The sequence below is a fragment of the Chiloscyllium plagiosum genome, unplaced genomic scaffold (genome assembly GCF_037043375.1).
Source record: "Chiloscyllium plagiosum isolate Xiang-an unplaced genomic scaffold, Cpla_swu_hap1 HiC_scaffold_1, whole genome shotgun sequence".
In the NCBI taxonomy this organism is placed as follows: Eukaryota; Metazoa; Chordata; class Chondrichthyes; order Orectolobiformes; family Hemiscylliidae; genus Chiloscyllium; species Chiloscyllium plagiosum.
Genome location: NW_028270139.1, coordinates 7,128,116 through 7,145,859, shown reverse-complemented (window position 1 = coordinate 7,145,859; position 17,744 = coordinate 7,128,116). Strand labels below are relative to the sequence as shown.

General features: G+C 42.2%; 1 protein-coding gene across 3 annotated transcripts in view; it reads left to right on the top strand.

The window, feature by feature from the left end:
• The window catches only part of arhgap10 (Rho GTPase activating protein 10), a 194,810-nt gene that overhangs the window by 153,856 nt on the left and 23,210 nt on the right, over nt 1-17,744 (top strand). For all 3 annotated transcript variants that reach the window (XM_087974804.1, XM_087974745.1, XM_087974859.1), the window contains one exon: nt 8,721-8,868. In XM_087974804.1, the coding sequence (XP_087830930.1) occupies nt 8,721-8,868 (148 nt within the window). The remainder of the gene's footprint in view (nt 1-8,720; nt 8,869-17,744) is intronic.

Below are 17,744 nucleotides of genomic sequence, written 5' to 3'. Positions count from 1 at the left end.
TGGTGCTCTGGAGTCTGGCATGATGCATGCATTGTTCCTTCCTGAGTCACTGTGTGTAGGGCATCCACATCACTGCGTTCTTCATGGCTGCCAGTCTATACTTGCAGGTCATAGTCATAGAGATGTATAGCACGGAAACAGACCCTTCGGTCCAACTCGTCCATGCCGACCAGATATCCCAACTCAATCTAGTCCCACCTGCCAGCACCGGGCCCATATCCTTCCAAACCCTTCCTATTCATTTACCCATCCATATGCCTTTTAAATGTTGCAATTGTACCAGCCTCCACCACATCCTCTGGCAGCTCATTCCATACACGTACTACCCTCTGTGTGAAAAAGTTGCCCCTTAGGTCTCTTTTATATTATTCCCCTCTCACCCTCAACCTTTGCCCTCTAGTTCTGGATTCCCACACCTCAAGGAAGAGATTTTGTCTCTTTAACCTATCAAAGCTGTTCCACCTAATTTCCTGCCATGATCCTCCAACTAGTCACTTCTTCAGTTACCTCAGCTAGGCCATCTTTGTAAGACTGACTGGCCTCCACGTCCTCTCCTCTGAAATGGTCATTCTTTCTCTAGAAATCTTACTGAGTAGTATGTCTTGATCTTTCAGCCAACTCTCCTCCCACCAATTTCCTCGTCTGTCTCAGTTTGTAGCCACTATGAGGACGACAAGACGCTTAAAGTTGAAGCGACCTCATGTTTGCTGACAGCATTGACTTCTGTTTTTGTCCAATATGGTCAGCTCCCCCGCAGGCCTGCCTTAGCTGCGTTGCATGATGGGACTAGGTGATGTGCTCTCCAGAGACAAGTGCCTCAATGGTTGCCTTTTGAACTGCAAGCATCCTATGATTGTGTAGGTGGCTTTTACAAGTCCTGCATCCACACCCGTGAGTGCATAACTTCAACGTGACCTCAGCATTGCGCTCTGGAAGCAGTCAGCAAAAAAAAAGTCTCTTCCCTTGATCGCCTTAGACGTAGGCCATTCGACCCATTGAGTCTGGTCCGTCATTCAGTCAGATAATGGCTGATCTGATAACTCCACTCTGCTACCTTTTCCCTGTAACTCTTGATTACATCTTACAGAGATAGTTTCTTGGTTAGCAATTTTAGATTAATTCAGATTTAGATTAATTATATAAATAAAACAGACTTGCAATGATATCACAGATTCCTTAGTGACATTCAAGACCAGATTCTGTGCGCTTAAACTGTATTATATCTGCAACTTCTGCAGTTACTCTCTGATGTATCCTTCTTTACAGTCTGTTTTAGAAATGGCTGCAGTAATGACTGTGACAATAAAAGCTGACCCTCAATGACTAAACAGCAAATTTGATCCCTCACAGAAGAATGACCAGAAACTATATTTTTTGTACAAAACAGTTGCCAACAGTTTGATGCATTTTCACCGTTTCACCTGCAGGTATCTCCCTCAAGCTAATTTTAAAATTTGAGATATGACTTGACTTCGGCCTTGACGTCACAACGTTGAGCATTACTGATTACAGCTAATCTTTTGCTTCCACTTCACTCTGTCCCGTCATTCCCTGAGAGACCCAAAATTTATTTCAGTCTCTAATATTCTCAGAGGTAGCACACCTACATCTTGCTGTCTAAAGAATTTTGGGAAATGTCTTTCCTTATTTCACTTCAAAATGATCAACCTTTTACCTGCAGAGTGTGCCCACATTCCAGGTTCTTCAGTCAGTAAAAGTAATTCTCTATCCACCTTGTTAAGCCCCTTCAGAATCTGAAACAGACAAAAACAGAAATTGCTGGAGAAACTCAGCAGGTGTGGAAGCGTTTGTGGAGAGAAAGCGGAGTTAACGTTTCGGGTCCGGTGACTCTGCTTCAGAATGGTTCTGAGTTCTGAAGAAGGGTTACTGGACTTGAAACATTAACTCTGCGTTCTCTCCATACATGCTGCCAGACCTGCTGAGTTCCTCTCGCAATTTCTGTTTTTGCTTCAGATTCCTGGCATCCACAGTTCGTTTTTTTCAAAATATTTAGCGCTAACTTGCACTCTCCCTTGTTAAAGTGCACCCAGGTCTGTCTGAACTTCAATCTCTCAAAGTTTTGTACCTATTTAAAAATAATGTAGTACTTTTCTATTACTGCTACATCAGTGTACAGCATCACAGAAGACTTGACCACATACACTCCATGTTCCACCTTGTTATCCTCTAACTTAACCTGTCTATATTACTTTACAGCCTCATTGTAATTCTCCATAGTTGACCTTCCACTCAGCTATGTATCATCTCTAAACTTTAACTGAGCCATCAATATGATTGTTAGTCATAAAGATCCAAAAGTGATCCTTTTGGAATTCTAGACTGAATATCCATACTGTCACTCCCCTGCCCATATAACAGGTGCTGATTCTGGGCGGGTGGTCTCTGATCAGAGTTATTTAATATGGGTAGTTGATGACTTGAAGCAATAGATTATTGAGTTTGTTAAGAAACAGCGGTTCAGACATGATACATTAGTTAATTAGGCAAAGAAAGAAAGTAAAACGCCCATGACAATCAGGGATGGTTCACTGAGTGGGAGACCAGGTTGTTGACATGGAAATCATTGGTCACATTAAAGTTGTAAAGGCAGTATCCTGCTCTCCAGCGAAGGTGTTCGGGAACTCTCCCCTTGATGGTCCTTTTCTGGGAACTCTTCCAACTGGAGCATGCAGCTCTCTTGAGGACTGCTTGATGAGGACGGTTGTGTGAAAGGCAGTGTCAGAACCATCTAAATAGAGACACTGTCGCCTGATTCTGCCACCCCCCCCCCCGGTAGGCAGATCCGTAGCCAGGTGGCTCGACAGGCAATGTGAGTCCCATGGTGCTGACCATTACAGCTGAATTTCCAATAGCTACTTGTGCTGCGTCTGCCAGTCAACGACCTACAAATACATCTGAGTTTACCGATTTCCCTTGTTCACCGTGGCAGAGGGCAGGTTATGCCAGTTGCAGGGTGTCTGCCTGTCACTTCCCGGCAGTGGGAAGGGTCACAGTCTCTGCAGGAAGGCTAAAGTCCCTCAAGTCTCCTTTACTGAACCTCTGAATGGAGGTCTGAGTGTACACCTGACCAAAGCTGCTTGTTCGACTGGACATGGCTCTCCACGGCAACCGATCTACAAAGCTGCCGTGCACTCAATGGCAATATCACAACATTAAATAAAAACTTGCTCGACCCCTCTGCCCTACAATCCAGTCTGTGTAAGGTCTCTATCTGAAGTTGCCCTGCTTGCCTCTGCATCTCCATCAGCTCATTAATGGCTGAGTCCAAAGACACATCATCAGTCCTCGACCCAGCAGGGGCCTGTTCTCCAGCAGTCCTCAGAGTATCAGCGACCTCAGTTGTTCCTTGTACCTCCAGCTGTACTGACCAGAATGTGATCCTGAGACTATTCGAGATAGATTACCCACTGAGGTGAATGTCTCTCTACTGATGGTAGGTGAAAGGTGATGGATGCTTGATGGCGTTTCCTCTAAGGCTCATAATTATTTCTCTTCCGAGGTTTACCTCAGAAGGCTGGCAGAGATAGGCCGTGCGGCTGAGACTCTTTTATTACGTCCTGGCTTGGGAGTGTAATCTGGTGGCTGCACAAAATCATAAAGGTTTCTCAGTGTCGTGAGCTGCCATCCTTACGCAAGGTTTTGTTGGTGATTAATGTTTTGTGAGACAGCAGATTGGAGGCTTTTTCATCAGGTGGCTTTAGATATCAGTTTTCCCCTTCAGCAGACAGATTTTACCCCTGCTATCCTGCCAGCTCGGTGACTTGTTCCTCAACTTAGCTGTCTTCACCCAATCACACCACCACTGTCTGCATTTACGTGCTTACCGTGTTCTTCTGCTGTGGAAAGAGACAACCATTAACAGACGTCAGCATGGGTAAATGGGCATGATCCCCATTTAGGGCGGCATGGTGGCTCAGTGGTTAGCACTACTGCTTCACAGTGCTAGGGATCCGGGTTCGATTCCCGCCTCAGGCGACTGACTGTGTGGAGTTTGTACGTTCTCCCAGTGTCTGCGTGGGTTTCCTCCGGGTGCTCCGGTTACCTCCCACAATCCAAAAAAAAATGTGCAGGTCAGGTGAATTGGCCATGCTAAATTGCCCATAGTGTTCAGGGGTGTGTAGGTTAGGTGCATTAGTGAGGGTAAATATGGAGTAATGGGTCTGGGTGGGGTTACTCTTCGGACGGTCAGTATGGACTTGTTGAGCCGAAGGGCCTGTTTCCACACTGTAGGGATTCTAATTTTAATATCTGTGTTATTGATGGATACAGATAGAGACATCATTCCACAGGGCTGTGATGTCCATTAATTGTTAGATGAATGTGGTGGAGGATATGTTAGTTATTAACAGATTCTGAATGCAGATGGGAGTGGACAGGCTACGTGTGGGAAGAATGTTCCCAATGTTGGGAGGGGAACAGAACTAAGGGTCACAGTCTCAGAATAAGGGGTACCTGTGAACCTGTGGAATTCTCTACCAGAGAAAGGTTTTGAGGTCAGTTCATTAGATATTTTCAGGAGGGAGCTGGACATGGCCCTTGCAGGTACAGGGATCAAGGGTTAGATTTTTAGATTAGATTACATTACAGTGTAGAAACAGGCCCTTCGGCCCAACAAGTCCACACCGACCCGCCGAAGCGAAACCCACCCATACCCCTACATTTACCCCTTACCTAACACTACAGGCAATTTAGCATGGCCAATTCACCTGACCCTGCACATCTTTTGGACTGTGGGAGGAAACCGGAGCACCCGGAGGAAACCCACGCAGACACGGGGAGAAAGTGCAAACTCCACACAGTCAGTCGCCTGAGGCGGGAATTGAACCCGGGTCTCAGGCGCTGTGAGGCAGCAGTGCTAACCACTGTGCCACCGTGCCGCCCACAAAAGGCACTGTGTGATCTACTGCGCACACTCTGTTCAATGCTCCATGCCATTGAGTGAGAGTTGTCATTGTAAGGTTGTCACACACAAGATCGAACACCAGGCATCTCCATCAGTCCCCTCATAAGCAATCAATGTCTTATCAATTCACTGCAGTGATGGAGAGAAAGCGGGAGACGGATCCTGAGATTGCATGATCAGCCATGAATGATGGCGCAGGCTTGAAGGGCTGCATGGCCTACTCCTGCCCCTATTTTCTCTGTTTCTATGAAAAGTGGCTCACTGCCATCAAAGAGCTACAGTTGGTGTAAATCAATAAAGCATCATGTGATGGGCGTGCCTGAGATATCTCTGAAGAATTCAGCCTGAAGTATCATTTGTGTCTGTGACCTGGTGAAAAGCTTTCAGATTGGTGCATTAAAGTCAGTGAGCTGGCGGCACATTAACTGCTGAGTCTTGTAGCTCCTTTACATTTTAACTGTGAACCGAGACAGACTAACGAGAGGCAGCACCACGCTATTGCCAATAGTGTTACAATGGTCCCTGCAGTGATAGACATTGATTGCTTATGAGGGGACTGATGGAGATGCCTGGTGTTCGATCTTGTGTGTGACAACCTTACAATGACAACTCTCACTCAATGGCATGGAGCATTGAACAGAGTGTGCGCAGTAGATCACACAGTGCCTTTTGGGGCACTGCAGTCAGGTTCTCCTGAACTACCCAACACGTGCTGACCCTCTGCAGCTTATGCCTGTTGTCATCCCTGGAGAAACGAGCTTCCCTTCTCTCCTGGGCAAACGTCTGGAGAATCTCTTAGGAGGTATTGCTGAAATATGACGCTACTTTTGCCTCCTCTCTAACACCTCCAGTTGGGGTGATGAACAGGATGAAAGTGAGGACTGCAGATGCTGGAGATTAGAGTCAAGATCAGAGTGGTGCTGGAAAGGCATGTCAGGTCAGGCAGCATCCGAGGAGCAGGAAAATCGACGTTTCGGGCAGGAGCCCTTAACAGGAGTTGAGTGCTGGTCCTGGTTGCTGAGTGAGATGTTGCCTTTTAAGTGTAGTCTAAGATTTCGAACAAGGAGATGCTGGTGGGGCGCAGAATCTCCTGCCCACCTACCCATTAAAATGGGGCCATCTGCTATGCGTGCATACGTAATACGCTGAGAAAGATATAATTACATACGTGCCCTTGAGCCAATTTACCACCTGCTTTTACATTCACTGCCACACTTCATCTCAGGCAACACAATTCTGTTTCTCTCTCTCTCTCCCTAAGGAAGCACCACTTACTTTAGCTGCTCTTTTTGTTTTTATAGATGTGTAAAAGTCTCTTGCGATCTGCTTTTGTATCCCTGGACTGTTTACTCTTGTTTTCCCCCATTTTTATCAGCTTTGCTGTTGACCTTTATTGGGTTCCAAGTCTTTCTAAATCCTGAGGTCTGCTACGATCCTTCACAATATTACAAGCCTTTTCATTTAATAAAGTGCTAAGTTTAACTTCACCAATAAGGTGGATCTCTTTCACTGACTTTTGGTATTTTAATGGAGTATATTTTTGGTGAGCATTTTAAGCTGTTTCTTTAAATGCTTCCTGCTATATATCTAACATTGTGCCGAGTAGTCAAATTCCCCAGCCCTGGAAAAGCACAGTCGGTCAGACAGCATCCAAGGAGCAGGAGAGTTGATGTTTCGAGTATAAGCTCTTCATTCGGAATGTCAGTGGTGGCAAGGGGGCTGAGAGATAAATGGGAAGGGATGCGGACCTATCAGCATTCCCCCCCCCCACCTACGTCTACTTATCACATTCCCAGCTACCTTTCCCCCCAGCTGCACCCCCCTCCCATTTATCTCTCCACCCTCTTGGCCCCCCTCCACATTCCTGATGCTCAAAACGTTGACTCTCCTGCTCCTCGGATGCTGCCTGACCGGCTCTGCTTTTCCAGCCCCACATTTTTTGACTCTGATCTGCAGCATCTGCTGTCCTCACTTTCTCCTTGACAAATTCCCCAGTCAACATTAGCCAATTCTACCCTCATATCAATGTAAATAGCTTTATATAAACCTACAGTGGTTGTTTTGAATCAGAGTATATCACAATTCAGTTGTATTATGATCACTTCTTCCTCAACAGATTCTTTATGATGATGTAACTAACCGATCTTGCCTTATTAGAAACTATTAAGTCTAAAATAACTTCATTCGTAGCTGGTTTCACCATGTATGGTTCCAGGCAACTCTCATATATTTGTCAACATAAGAATGGACTTGTTGTTTGATAAAGTAATGATGGTTTTCCTGTATATCCCTGTTAGACATTTTACTAAAGCTATTATGATTAAGCATCCTTTAAGCTTCTTTAGTTGCAAGCTGGTTTAAGCATTTTCAATAGAGTTATCTCCAAGGCAATTGATCTCCGTAACATATGTGATTGAATGATATCAAAGAGTTAATCTTCACGGGAACATCTTTTATGAATTGTCTTTGTGTTTAAATGGTGTCTTAGAAGGTAAAAGCCTCTTGTCAGTTGTGTGCAGTAACTGACATTAATTCCCCTTCATTATCCACTCCAGCTCTTCAGGGAGATATATTAAGAAGGATCTCAGAAACTCAAACATGTACACTGAGTTCTTCTAGTTAGTGGAAGGTGCATATAATCAGCTCAACAGCACTGTGATCATCAGTCTCCCATAAGACTTGTTTTGTCTGCAGATTTATGTGACTTTGTTTTGAACTGAAAATTGAGACTACAAGAAATCAGACCAATTGATTGTAAAATCGTTGTATTTTTATTACTTTCTTGGCAGTCTTTTCAATTATCATGAAGTAAATTTATTGAGTCATTCTGGTATTTCAATCAATTCATTGCGTTAATCTTTATTCATCTCATGCTCTTAATAATACCCTGAGTAACAGAGTCGACTGGGTGTAGCAATGTAATTGCAAAGTTCTAAAATGCACGATAAAATATTATTCAAATACACAATGACTCTTAAAGAGTAATATCCTGCAGTTTATCTTTTGAAATTAAGCAACAACATCTGTGATCAGCCAATGTCTGTCCGCATGATGATCAGTTTAGCTGTTTACAAAGTATATCGTTCAGTTCCACTTTCGTCTTGCCAATTAAGATAATCTTCCCATTAATGCTGGCTTCTTGTCGCTGCGTGGGGAGACTACCTGGTGAACCCAGCAGGTTTGGCAGGAGAAATTCCTGATTGAGAACTCTTACGACCCACAGAAGAGCTAGCAGCAATATTGACCACTTACATAGCAACACCCTCTGCAGCTTCACCAATACCCCTGTGTGAACGTTGCCATGGTCACCCATGACTCCATGTCTGTCCACTGAGTCACCTGGCAATGTGTACTTTCAGCAGTGGCCACCATGCTTAGCCGATGGCTGTCAACTTTAAAGGGATAGCAACTTCAATGATAATTCATTGACTACAACACAGGCTTGAAAGCCAATTATGGCTTTCCAAAAAGCTGCTGCAGGTTTTCCCTGGCTTTCCAGACCACCACTGGGGCCATTGTGACAAAGTTCAACCCAGTAAGTATGGAAACTGATAGGGTTTGAGTTAAGGTAATGCACAGAGTAATTACCATAATATTACATAATATGACGTGTAACCTATTTTTAGGAGCTTTGTAACATCTTTACACTACCCTGAAATTTGATGCATTAGAAAATGTGAAGCAAGTTATTTTTGGCTTAACTGTACTTTATCATCCAGGACAAGGGTTGATATAAATGGATTGATGCTAATTTTGTCATCGGCTTTGAGCCAAATCTATGCTTTGTTCATTACAGATATTCCGGACTGTTCCAGATTCAAGTGCAAGTCAGGCAGACACCTCTTCAACACAATCCTCAAGTATACTGACCAGGCGGACCTCACACGGCCCACGTCATTCCAGGCCCATAGCTGTTTACAATTTTTCTGTAGATCTAAGTAAAGGTAATAAAAAGAAAATCATTTTCTGTGCGTAGAAACACGGCTGTAACAGTTTACCATTTCAATCGGTTGCCATTGCACTGATCTGTTATCACCTTTCTTGTTTGTTTGGGACAGAGTTACCAACTCAACCGGGCTATCCCACTCTGTGCAGAACTACCAAGTCTAAAAGAATTTCCCATTTTACTGCTGAGTTGGGTTGAATTCTGTCAGTGAGTTGTAAAAGCCACTTTCTTTTGCATTTCTGATTGCGGGCTGAAATGAGAAAATAACTTTTAGAAAGGGTTTTGCAAGGCATTTCAACCTTTCTAAAAAGCACATTATCTGATACTCATAGTAAGTGCTGCTTGTATTGCTGTTGGTTCAAGCAGAGAGAGGAGTTACTACAGATAAGCTGAAGCCAAGGGAAATTCAATCAGTAACGAGTAGCTGATTAGTCTGGTAAGTGGTGACCTATTATCGATGTAAAAGCTCTCTACCTTCCAACAGTTAAGTGATTGGCTCCCTCATAACATGACAGGTTGTAGGTGTAAATATTTCAGCAGAAACTTTGGGCCTGTGGAAAGGAAAGAGCTGCCCTTTACCCTGCAGTAAAACAATTCAAGGCTGAAAAAGCCACTTTATTTCACTCATCAATAGCTGGAAACTGTGGCTCTTAATTAGTAAGTCAGAGACATCATAAATGTGAAACCATCACTCAGTGCCTTCTGCAGTAAGTGTTAGTACACGGAGAAGGAACACCGAGTAGCAGGCAATCCTGACAAGCCAAAAGGATCATCTCAGCAAATTCTGTGGATAGGAAGCTTTGACTGTTTTCCCAGTCTTTCCCTCCACCTGTGACACCCATGCAATCTTTGTTTTCAGTGTGTGTGTGTGTATAGGGGGAGTTTTAGAATGGGATTGGTTAGTGTTTTATTTAGTAGAGTCATTGTCAATGGTTCATAATTATTTATCTGTAGCTAGAACGGATTTATTTGTGTTAAATAGTAATCATTGTTAAGTACAGAAAACATGGACAAAAAACAAGTGGGTAAATGGATGGATTTTGCAACCTTTAACTTCTGTAACAACTTTGGAAATAGCAGAACTTGATTTTCAGCATTTGGTTTTTAGCCCAAGGAGGTATGACACGGGAAGTGAATTAAAACTGTCTCAACTCATTAGAGTCAATCTCTGCAGCATGTGAAAAGAAAACCATTTCATTCTGGATTGGGATCAGGTTAAATGGATCATGTGCCAACCGGCTGACCCTTATTATCCCTCACTAATGTGCACTGTTCCCTTTTTTTAAAAATAAATCCTCAAATGGATTTGCAACAGATTTTTTTTGATGCAGATGCCCAGTTGCAATCTGGTTGGTCGCTTTGAGTTTGTGATTTGAAAGGATTCTATAGATTTTCACACGTCTAACTGCACTTAATAAAACCTGTCATCATCTGCGCTTTGAGATTGAAATTTGGCAGTGATTCATTCACAAGTTATGGACTTGAGTGGTTAGAACAGATGTCTTGGGGAATAAAAAATAAACCTAACCATATCTCTGATTGTTGATCATTTTGACTCCATCTGTTGACCTTATTTATTTGAGCATGAGAAAGGGCCAAAGCCTTGTCAGTGGATAGGGTAACAAATTGTAAACGGTAATTTGACAGTGCATCCTGATGGCAGACTGCAAACTTATCATTCTATATTCTACTTTAACAGTTTTATTTTGACGCTCTTATAGAATTTTACCACGAAGAATTGGGTGAGCTGAGAGGATTTTTTTGTGGTGAATTGCTGAAGGGAATGCTGCCTGCAGCCTCAGACTAAATTTCTTCCCCGTTTTTGCAGCATCCATCTGGCCTTTCCGGCCTGAATAATTTGGAACCAGAGCTGAAAATGTGTTGCTGGAAAAGCGCAGCAGGTCAGGCAGCATCTAAGGAGCAGGAGAATCGACGTTTCGGGCATAAGCCCTTCTTCAGGAATAATTTGGAACCAGCCCTATAGCACACAGTCTTAACTTCCAGCCTTAACTCAATTGATTTTGCCCAGACCTGATTTTCAATAGGACCTTTGCGAATGACATAGAGAAAACTTTAGTCTCATCAGTGTGGGTTGCCTTCGAATCCAAACCCCAGTAGTGACAGACAGAGCTTTTGTCTGACACAGGATTGGAGAATCTGTAGGCAGCAACACTCTGCCCCTGGCCCACAATCTCTTTCACTTCAGCCCAGGTCATGTCCTTCTATTCAAGTCCCTCCTTTATATGTAACTCACCAGGTCTTCTTTGACTGGCCTTATCGCCTTTTTCCATCTATTAGTGATTACTGTCATTCTGGTGAAGCTAATGCCCAGGAGGTGATATCTGTATTCTGCATGGTAGCCTGTATAACACCATTTTGATTGCACTGCGGTCTGTATCTGATCAGCTTTCAGTTATCAGCTTTTTAATATTTCAAGAACAGTAACTATAAAATATAAGCCAAGACGACAAATGACCATTGAGCTACCTACCTTTCCCTTGCAGTTTACCTTTAACCATTTCCTTCAAACCTTAACGACTTTCATTTAAACAAGCAATGTCTCCATCTGTTGAATGTTTCAGAGCCAGTGTATAGTATTGCACAGCAATGTAAATTGTCTTCTGTGTATGAAATTTAAAATTTATAAAGCACCTTCCAATGTATACAGGATGTTCAAAAATGTCTCATAGCTAGTTGAATATTTTTGAATTATAATCACCTCGTTAGGCAAAAAAATGTTGCATCCAAGTAAAATCCCACAGTCAGCAATGAGGTGAATGATCAATTAACCCTTTCTTAATGGATTAAGTTTGGCTAGGATATCAAGCAAATTACCAGACACTGCAGAATGGCCACACACTTTTTTGTTTATCTGAACAGGTAGATGGCCTTTCAGTCAGGCATCTCTTCAGGCGTACAGCACCTTGAGATAGTGCAGCTGTCAGTGTAAGTTATGTGTTGAAATTCCAGTCATCTAACTAAATTGAAAGAGTGCTATCACTGAGCTAAGACTGAAACTAAGTGATGACTCCGATTCACTTAAATTTCTATTGTGGCACTTGCTTTCCTTGACTCAGCACAGTAATGGGTATTTCACTGTCCTTTTCCCTCTGCAAATGAGATCAATTCTATTGCATTTGAGGTAGCAATGTTGTACTGACATTTATTTTACAAAAGATAAATTACTTTAATTATAGTTCTTACCTTGGTTATCATTTCTGCAGTTCCTTTTGTCTTAAGCATCCCCAATGAAAATTATTTCTTGCAAGGGTTTCCTGCTTCAGTAAGCCTCATGTAATTAAATAGTATTTTGTATCAATAATCATTCTTATGATTAATGAACAGAATGTGGAAAAAGTCTTATTGTTTGGCATTCTGTTTGTTAATTGCAAATCAGGTTGGATGATTGGCAGCACCGTTACCCGTGATTCAGATGGCACAATCTCCATTTCAGAATGTGAGCATGTAATCTCAATTGTAGCACTGGGAGAATACTGATTTGTTATCAGTGCTATTTTCAGATGACATTGTAGACAGTGATGCTGACTATTTGTTCAGATAGATGTAAAGATTTCATCATAATCCTCCTTGGTATTAATATTTATCTCTCGAGTAACATTATCAAAATAAGTTACACAATGGTAAGTTTTTTCATTGCTGTCTGAGAGACCATGCTTTACACAAACTGTCTGCAACATTTGCCTACATTCCACTAGTCCTAAAGTACTGCCACATAATTAATTATCTTTGAGACATCCTAAGAATATACACAATGCAACGCAAATATGAATTCTTTTCTTTGTATATATGCTTGTTTTTCTGTAATAGAATCAATACAGAGCAAATTTCTGAAACATATTTCTTATTTGATTCAAACAAGCTCAAAATTATTGTGACTAAGATTTGGGTGGCAAACTCTAATGATGAAGTTGTGAAAATTGAAGCAAGTTGCTGTGATGGATTTTAAAAAAAGCGACAATTCGCTCAGTAGGCCATTGATATTGCTACAAGGATAGATTGTGTAGGAGATAGAAAATACCATAATAACACAGGAGCGTGTTACTGGCTTTGCTTGGTTGTAAACATGGTGCAAACATAAAAGAGGCAACAAAGAAATAATACAATAGGGGAGAAGTGACATTGAATGTATATAGCATTTTTCATGACCAACTGATATCTTAAAAGTGCTGTGCCATCACTGAAGTATTTTTGTCACATAGTCACAATTGCAAGAAAAGTAACAAATTAATCACAGGAATATAGGCCATATTAATATGCATGAGATTGATTGTGTCAAATTCAGAATGAGATACTTGATACTGTAAATGTCTGGCATTCTGGTATCCAAGCTGATGGTTCAAAAATAACTCCAATGGTCGCTACTTTGCAGTTCTTTTCCACAGCTCAAGAAATAACCTGTTTGGCATGATCTTACCAAACAGTGACTGACCACTTATGAAATATTTTTAAGAAACTGAGTTGAAGGTGCTTGACTGACTGCCTTCTTTCACTCAGCTCGATGAGACAGAGATGGTGCTGTCATTCGGGCAGTGCATTATGATCTTTGAACCAGCAAGCAAGTCTTGAAGGTGGATGCTTCTTAACTTTAATTTGGAGTTATCACTTCTGATGTTAATTTTGAAGAATGAAGTTGATTCATTTTACATCCTCGGGAAGTCTTAAATAGTTTTACAGCACTGAATTACTTTTGAATTACAGTTACTTTTATTAGGATATGAAAATTACTAACAAGGTCAAACTTACAGCCTGTGAAGGGGGTGGGGCGGGTAGGTCTCTCTGTTCGGTGATCGGTCAGTAAGTACTCACAATCAGTCGGGTTCTTCAACACTTCCTTCTTTATTTCTTCATGCGGCCGGGTCCAGAGCGTCCAGGAACACAGAGGTTATACACTTCCGTGTTCCTCAGGGGGGCTGCGCACATGGCTTAAAACAAAAACGTTTTTATACTTTTCTTAAAGAAGGGGTACAGGCCATGATTGCACAGTACATTCAGACAATTACCAATCAATACACGATACTGCTTTATTTGACAGTTACTTGGTCCAGTGATATTTCCTGGGAACCAACTTTGTTTTCAAACACTCAGGCCACCCTTATCTCACTAACCGAGCCATTGCACCTGCATCTGAAGGTCAGATAGGGTGACCAGTAATGTCTTATCTATTCTAGTTATTTCCAAGCTATAAAGGGAGTGTTGTCTGCTAATCCCTATTGAAGCAGACTGTGATTCGTCACTTATGGAACTATAGCAGAATTAGCAGTTAGTAACTTAAAAGCCATTTTATGCAGCTTTGGCAGAATTGTCAATTTGCAGCCTTGAAGCCATTTTGTCATGTTATTTGTATTGAGAAGCCATTTTATTGTCACCTAAGTTATTAAGAACATCTGTTAAATGGTTGTTCCTGACAACAACCAGTTACCTCAGCCTGTATTCAGGTTTCAGGTCCTCACCTATTCCTAGTTGGTGCTGGTTCCCACTTCAGTCCTGTGAATTTTCTTATAGTTAGGTGCAACAAAATTGCTTGTTAAGCAGTTTCAAAAGATTGTAAAATGTCAATCCCATCGATGTGGGACTGGATTTGCATGTCCCAATAAAAATAGCAGGTTTCCTTCCTTACAGGGCATTAATGAATTAGTTGTGTTTTTAGAAGAGTTTAAGGGTCACCTTTTAGAGAACTTGCAATTATTTAATTGGCACGGTGAGAGTTAATTTTGATTCTGTGGAATAATAGCCCAGACCTATGGCTATTCATCGAGTAACATAACCACAGAACATTGGAGCCAGTTGACCTACAATGAGGCCTGGGTAAATATCTGACCCCATGATTTGGCCTTTTGTCACAGGCCCGGCCTTCCCAGGACATGTTTTGCTCCGGTTTTGCCTGTCTCTTCAGGCCTTATTGGATGTGACAGGTTGGTGATTTCTGTTCAGGACTCTGCAGTGGTGTGCCTGAGGAGTGGGGTCCCAGCAGCAGCATCACAGTCGTGGGGAACAGCATTGACACTGGATGTTCACTCAGGCATGGGAATCCTTCATGTGTTGCTGGGCAGGATCAGTATATCATTTTAAGCTAAGATACCAGTTAAAGCAAGGCACCAATCCCTCCATATCGTCTGAGTCACTAGATTTGGAAGCAAAAGACTGACATTGGGCTGTTTATGAGCAAGCTAAAATATTCTGGATTAATTTGAAGATTGTTGAGTAAATTGAACTCTTAAAATTTGAAAATAAAACAGCCATCAACTAGGGGTGATTCATGAAACCCACAAAAGCTACCTTTTCTTAATTTTACTTCATTGTGTTGCACATCCTCTAGTGTTAACCCAGCCATTTAAAAATATTATGCATAGAGCTTATCAGCGCACTGTCTCAGGCCTTTCACAATTGGACTTTTATTGTGAATCAAATGTTTTTGAAATAACTTTCAAAATACAGTACAAATCTCTTCCTGGGAACAGCCTAGTCATGAACAAAGTGTTCCTTTTCAAATCTCATTTCTATTCAATACATGTTCTCCAGGAAATGAATGGTGGAGTAATTGTTCTCTCTGAACTAATTAGCATGGACCCATTAATTGATCATGTGTCGATTATCCCTGTGAACAGAATAAATCATGTGGCTCTTCTGAGAGATAGCTGAGATAGTTAAAGCGGTTAGTAGCCAATTCATGCAGGTTACAGAATCCCAGGAGGGCTCGTGTATTGCTGCAGTAGTGTCCTCTGGGTTGAAGTTCTCCCTACCACCGAGCTGTGTCATGACATGTTGAACAGATTGAATGGTGGAGCCCTCCGGAATAGAAAAAGGCCCTTTGGCCCATCATGGTGTGCCAGTCAAAAGCAACAACCTAACTATTCTAATCCCATTTGCCAGAACTGGACCCAATGCCCTGTATGCCCTGGCATCGTAAGTGCACACCTAACTACTAATTAAATGTTAGGATGGTTTCTGTCTCTACCAACCTTAGAGATGGTGAGTTGCAGATTCTAACCACCCTCTGGGTGAAGATGATTTTCCTCCCATCTCCTCTAAACCTTTTGCCCCTTACCTTAAATCTGAGCTCGTAGACATCATGGGTGAAAGTTTCTTCCTGTCCAACCCTCCCAATGCCACTCATTTTATACATCTTAACATGTCTCCGCTCAAACTCTTTTGCTGTAAGGTAACTCTCCAACCCAAGCAGCATCCTGGTAGATCTCCTCTGCACCCTCTCCAGTGTTATTGCATCTCTCCTACAGTGTGGATTCCCAAACTGCACGCTGTTCTCTAGCTGTGGCCTAACCAATGCTTTATGCAGTTCCAGCACAACTTCCCTATTCTACAATAACTACAAAATCCCAGGCTTATCACTTCATCTCTGTTTATAACCAGAGTAGCTGAAGATGTAAAACGTGAAATATTGCAAATGGTGGAAATCTGAAACAAAACTAAACAGAAAATGCTGGAAGTGCACAGTCATGTTATTTTTTTTTTAGATTAGATTACAGTGTGGAAACAGGCCCTTCGGCCCAACAAGTCCACACCGACCCGCCGAAGCGAAACCCACCCATACCCCTACATTTACCCCTTACCTAACACTACGGGCAATTTAGTATGGCCAATTAACCTAACCTGCACATCTTTGGACTGTGGGAGGAAACCGGAGCACCCGGAGGAAACCCACGCAGACATGGGGAGAACGTGCAAACTCCACACAGTCAGTCGCCTGAGTCGGGAATTGAACCCGGGTCTCTGGCGCTGCGAGGCAGCAGTGCTAACCACTGTGCCACCGTGCCAAGCTCACTGAAATGTCGAACTGAACGCTGAGGTTAGACAATGGAGCTCTACAGAGTCAGACATGGTCCTGTCCTCAGCCTATCTCTATGTGTTGACATTTCACATAGGGTCACTGGATACTGCCCGTGACCGTGTATTATAGAATCTTTACAGTGTGGAGGCAAGCCATTCGGCACATTGAGTCCACACCAATCCAAGTATGTGCAAGGATTGATGACCAAAACGTTAATTTCTAACATATGCTTCGTTTTGTAACAGTAAGCGCAATACCTTTAGCCTTAGTTCCTTGCCCCAGCTTAGACGCCCAGCAGTATCCAGTGACCCTATGTGAAATGTCAACACATAGAGATAGGCTGAGGACAGGACCATGTCTGACTCTGTAGAGCTCCATTGTCTAACCTCACTGTTCAGTTCGACATTTCAGTGAGCTTGCTGGTCATAGCGCCAGGACATTTTCAGAGAAGTCTCGAGAGAAATTTGTCAGAGAGATTTAAAATCTAGTTCTACTAATGTTAGGGATCTCCATTGAAATGAATAGATATTCATTAACTGTCGTCAGCTGAAATCTCAATTGATTGTAACCCGGTCATTTTTTTTTATTGCATGTATGCATTTTGTGATTTGTAGGACATTTCAATTGAATGTGCATTGTTAATAAGAATTCAAAATGGTGAAAAGGCTGGTCTGCCAGCATTTGGAAAGGGATGAGATGGGTTAATATTCCAAGTGTTAAGCTCTAAACTTGAACTGAAAGATGATTAAATCCCCTTGGGTTACTGTTGAAGTTGAAGGAGAGAGCAGAGGGATAAAGAAGCTGTCTCCTGGGTTTAACAGTCTCTAAACTGATTTCTTTTTCAGATACAGATAGTTCTTCTATAACACGACAATTGTGTTCTTGTGCAATCCCGCATTATAGAAAGATTGTGCTTTAGAAACAGCGCTTAAGGTGTTGATGATGTAATCAAATTACAACCACACGCGTTTTAAAAGTTCTCATTTTGGAAACAGTGTCCCCAATTTGTCAATCGCGTTTCAGCGAATTTGTGTTACCAAAATACACCTGTATTCATAATTGTGAGG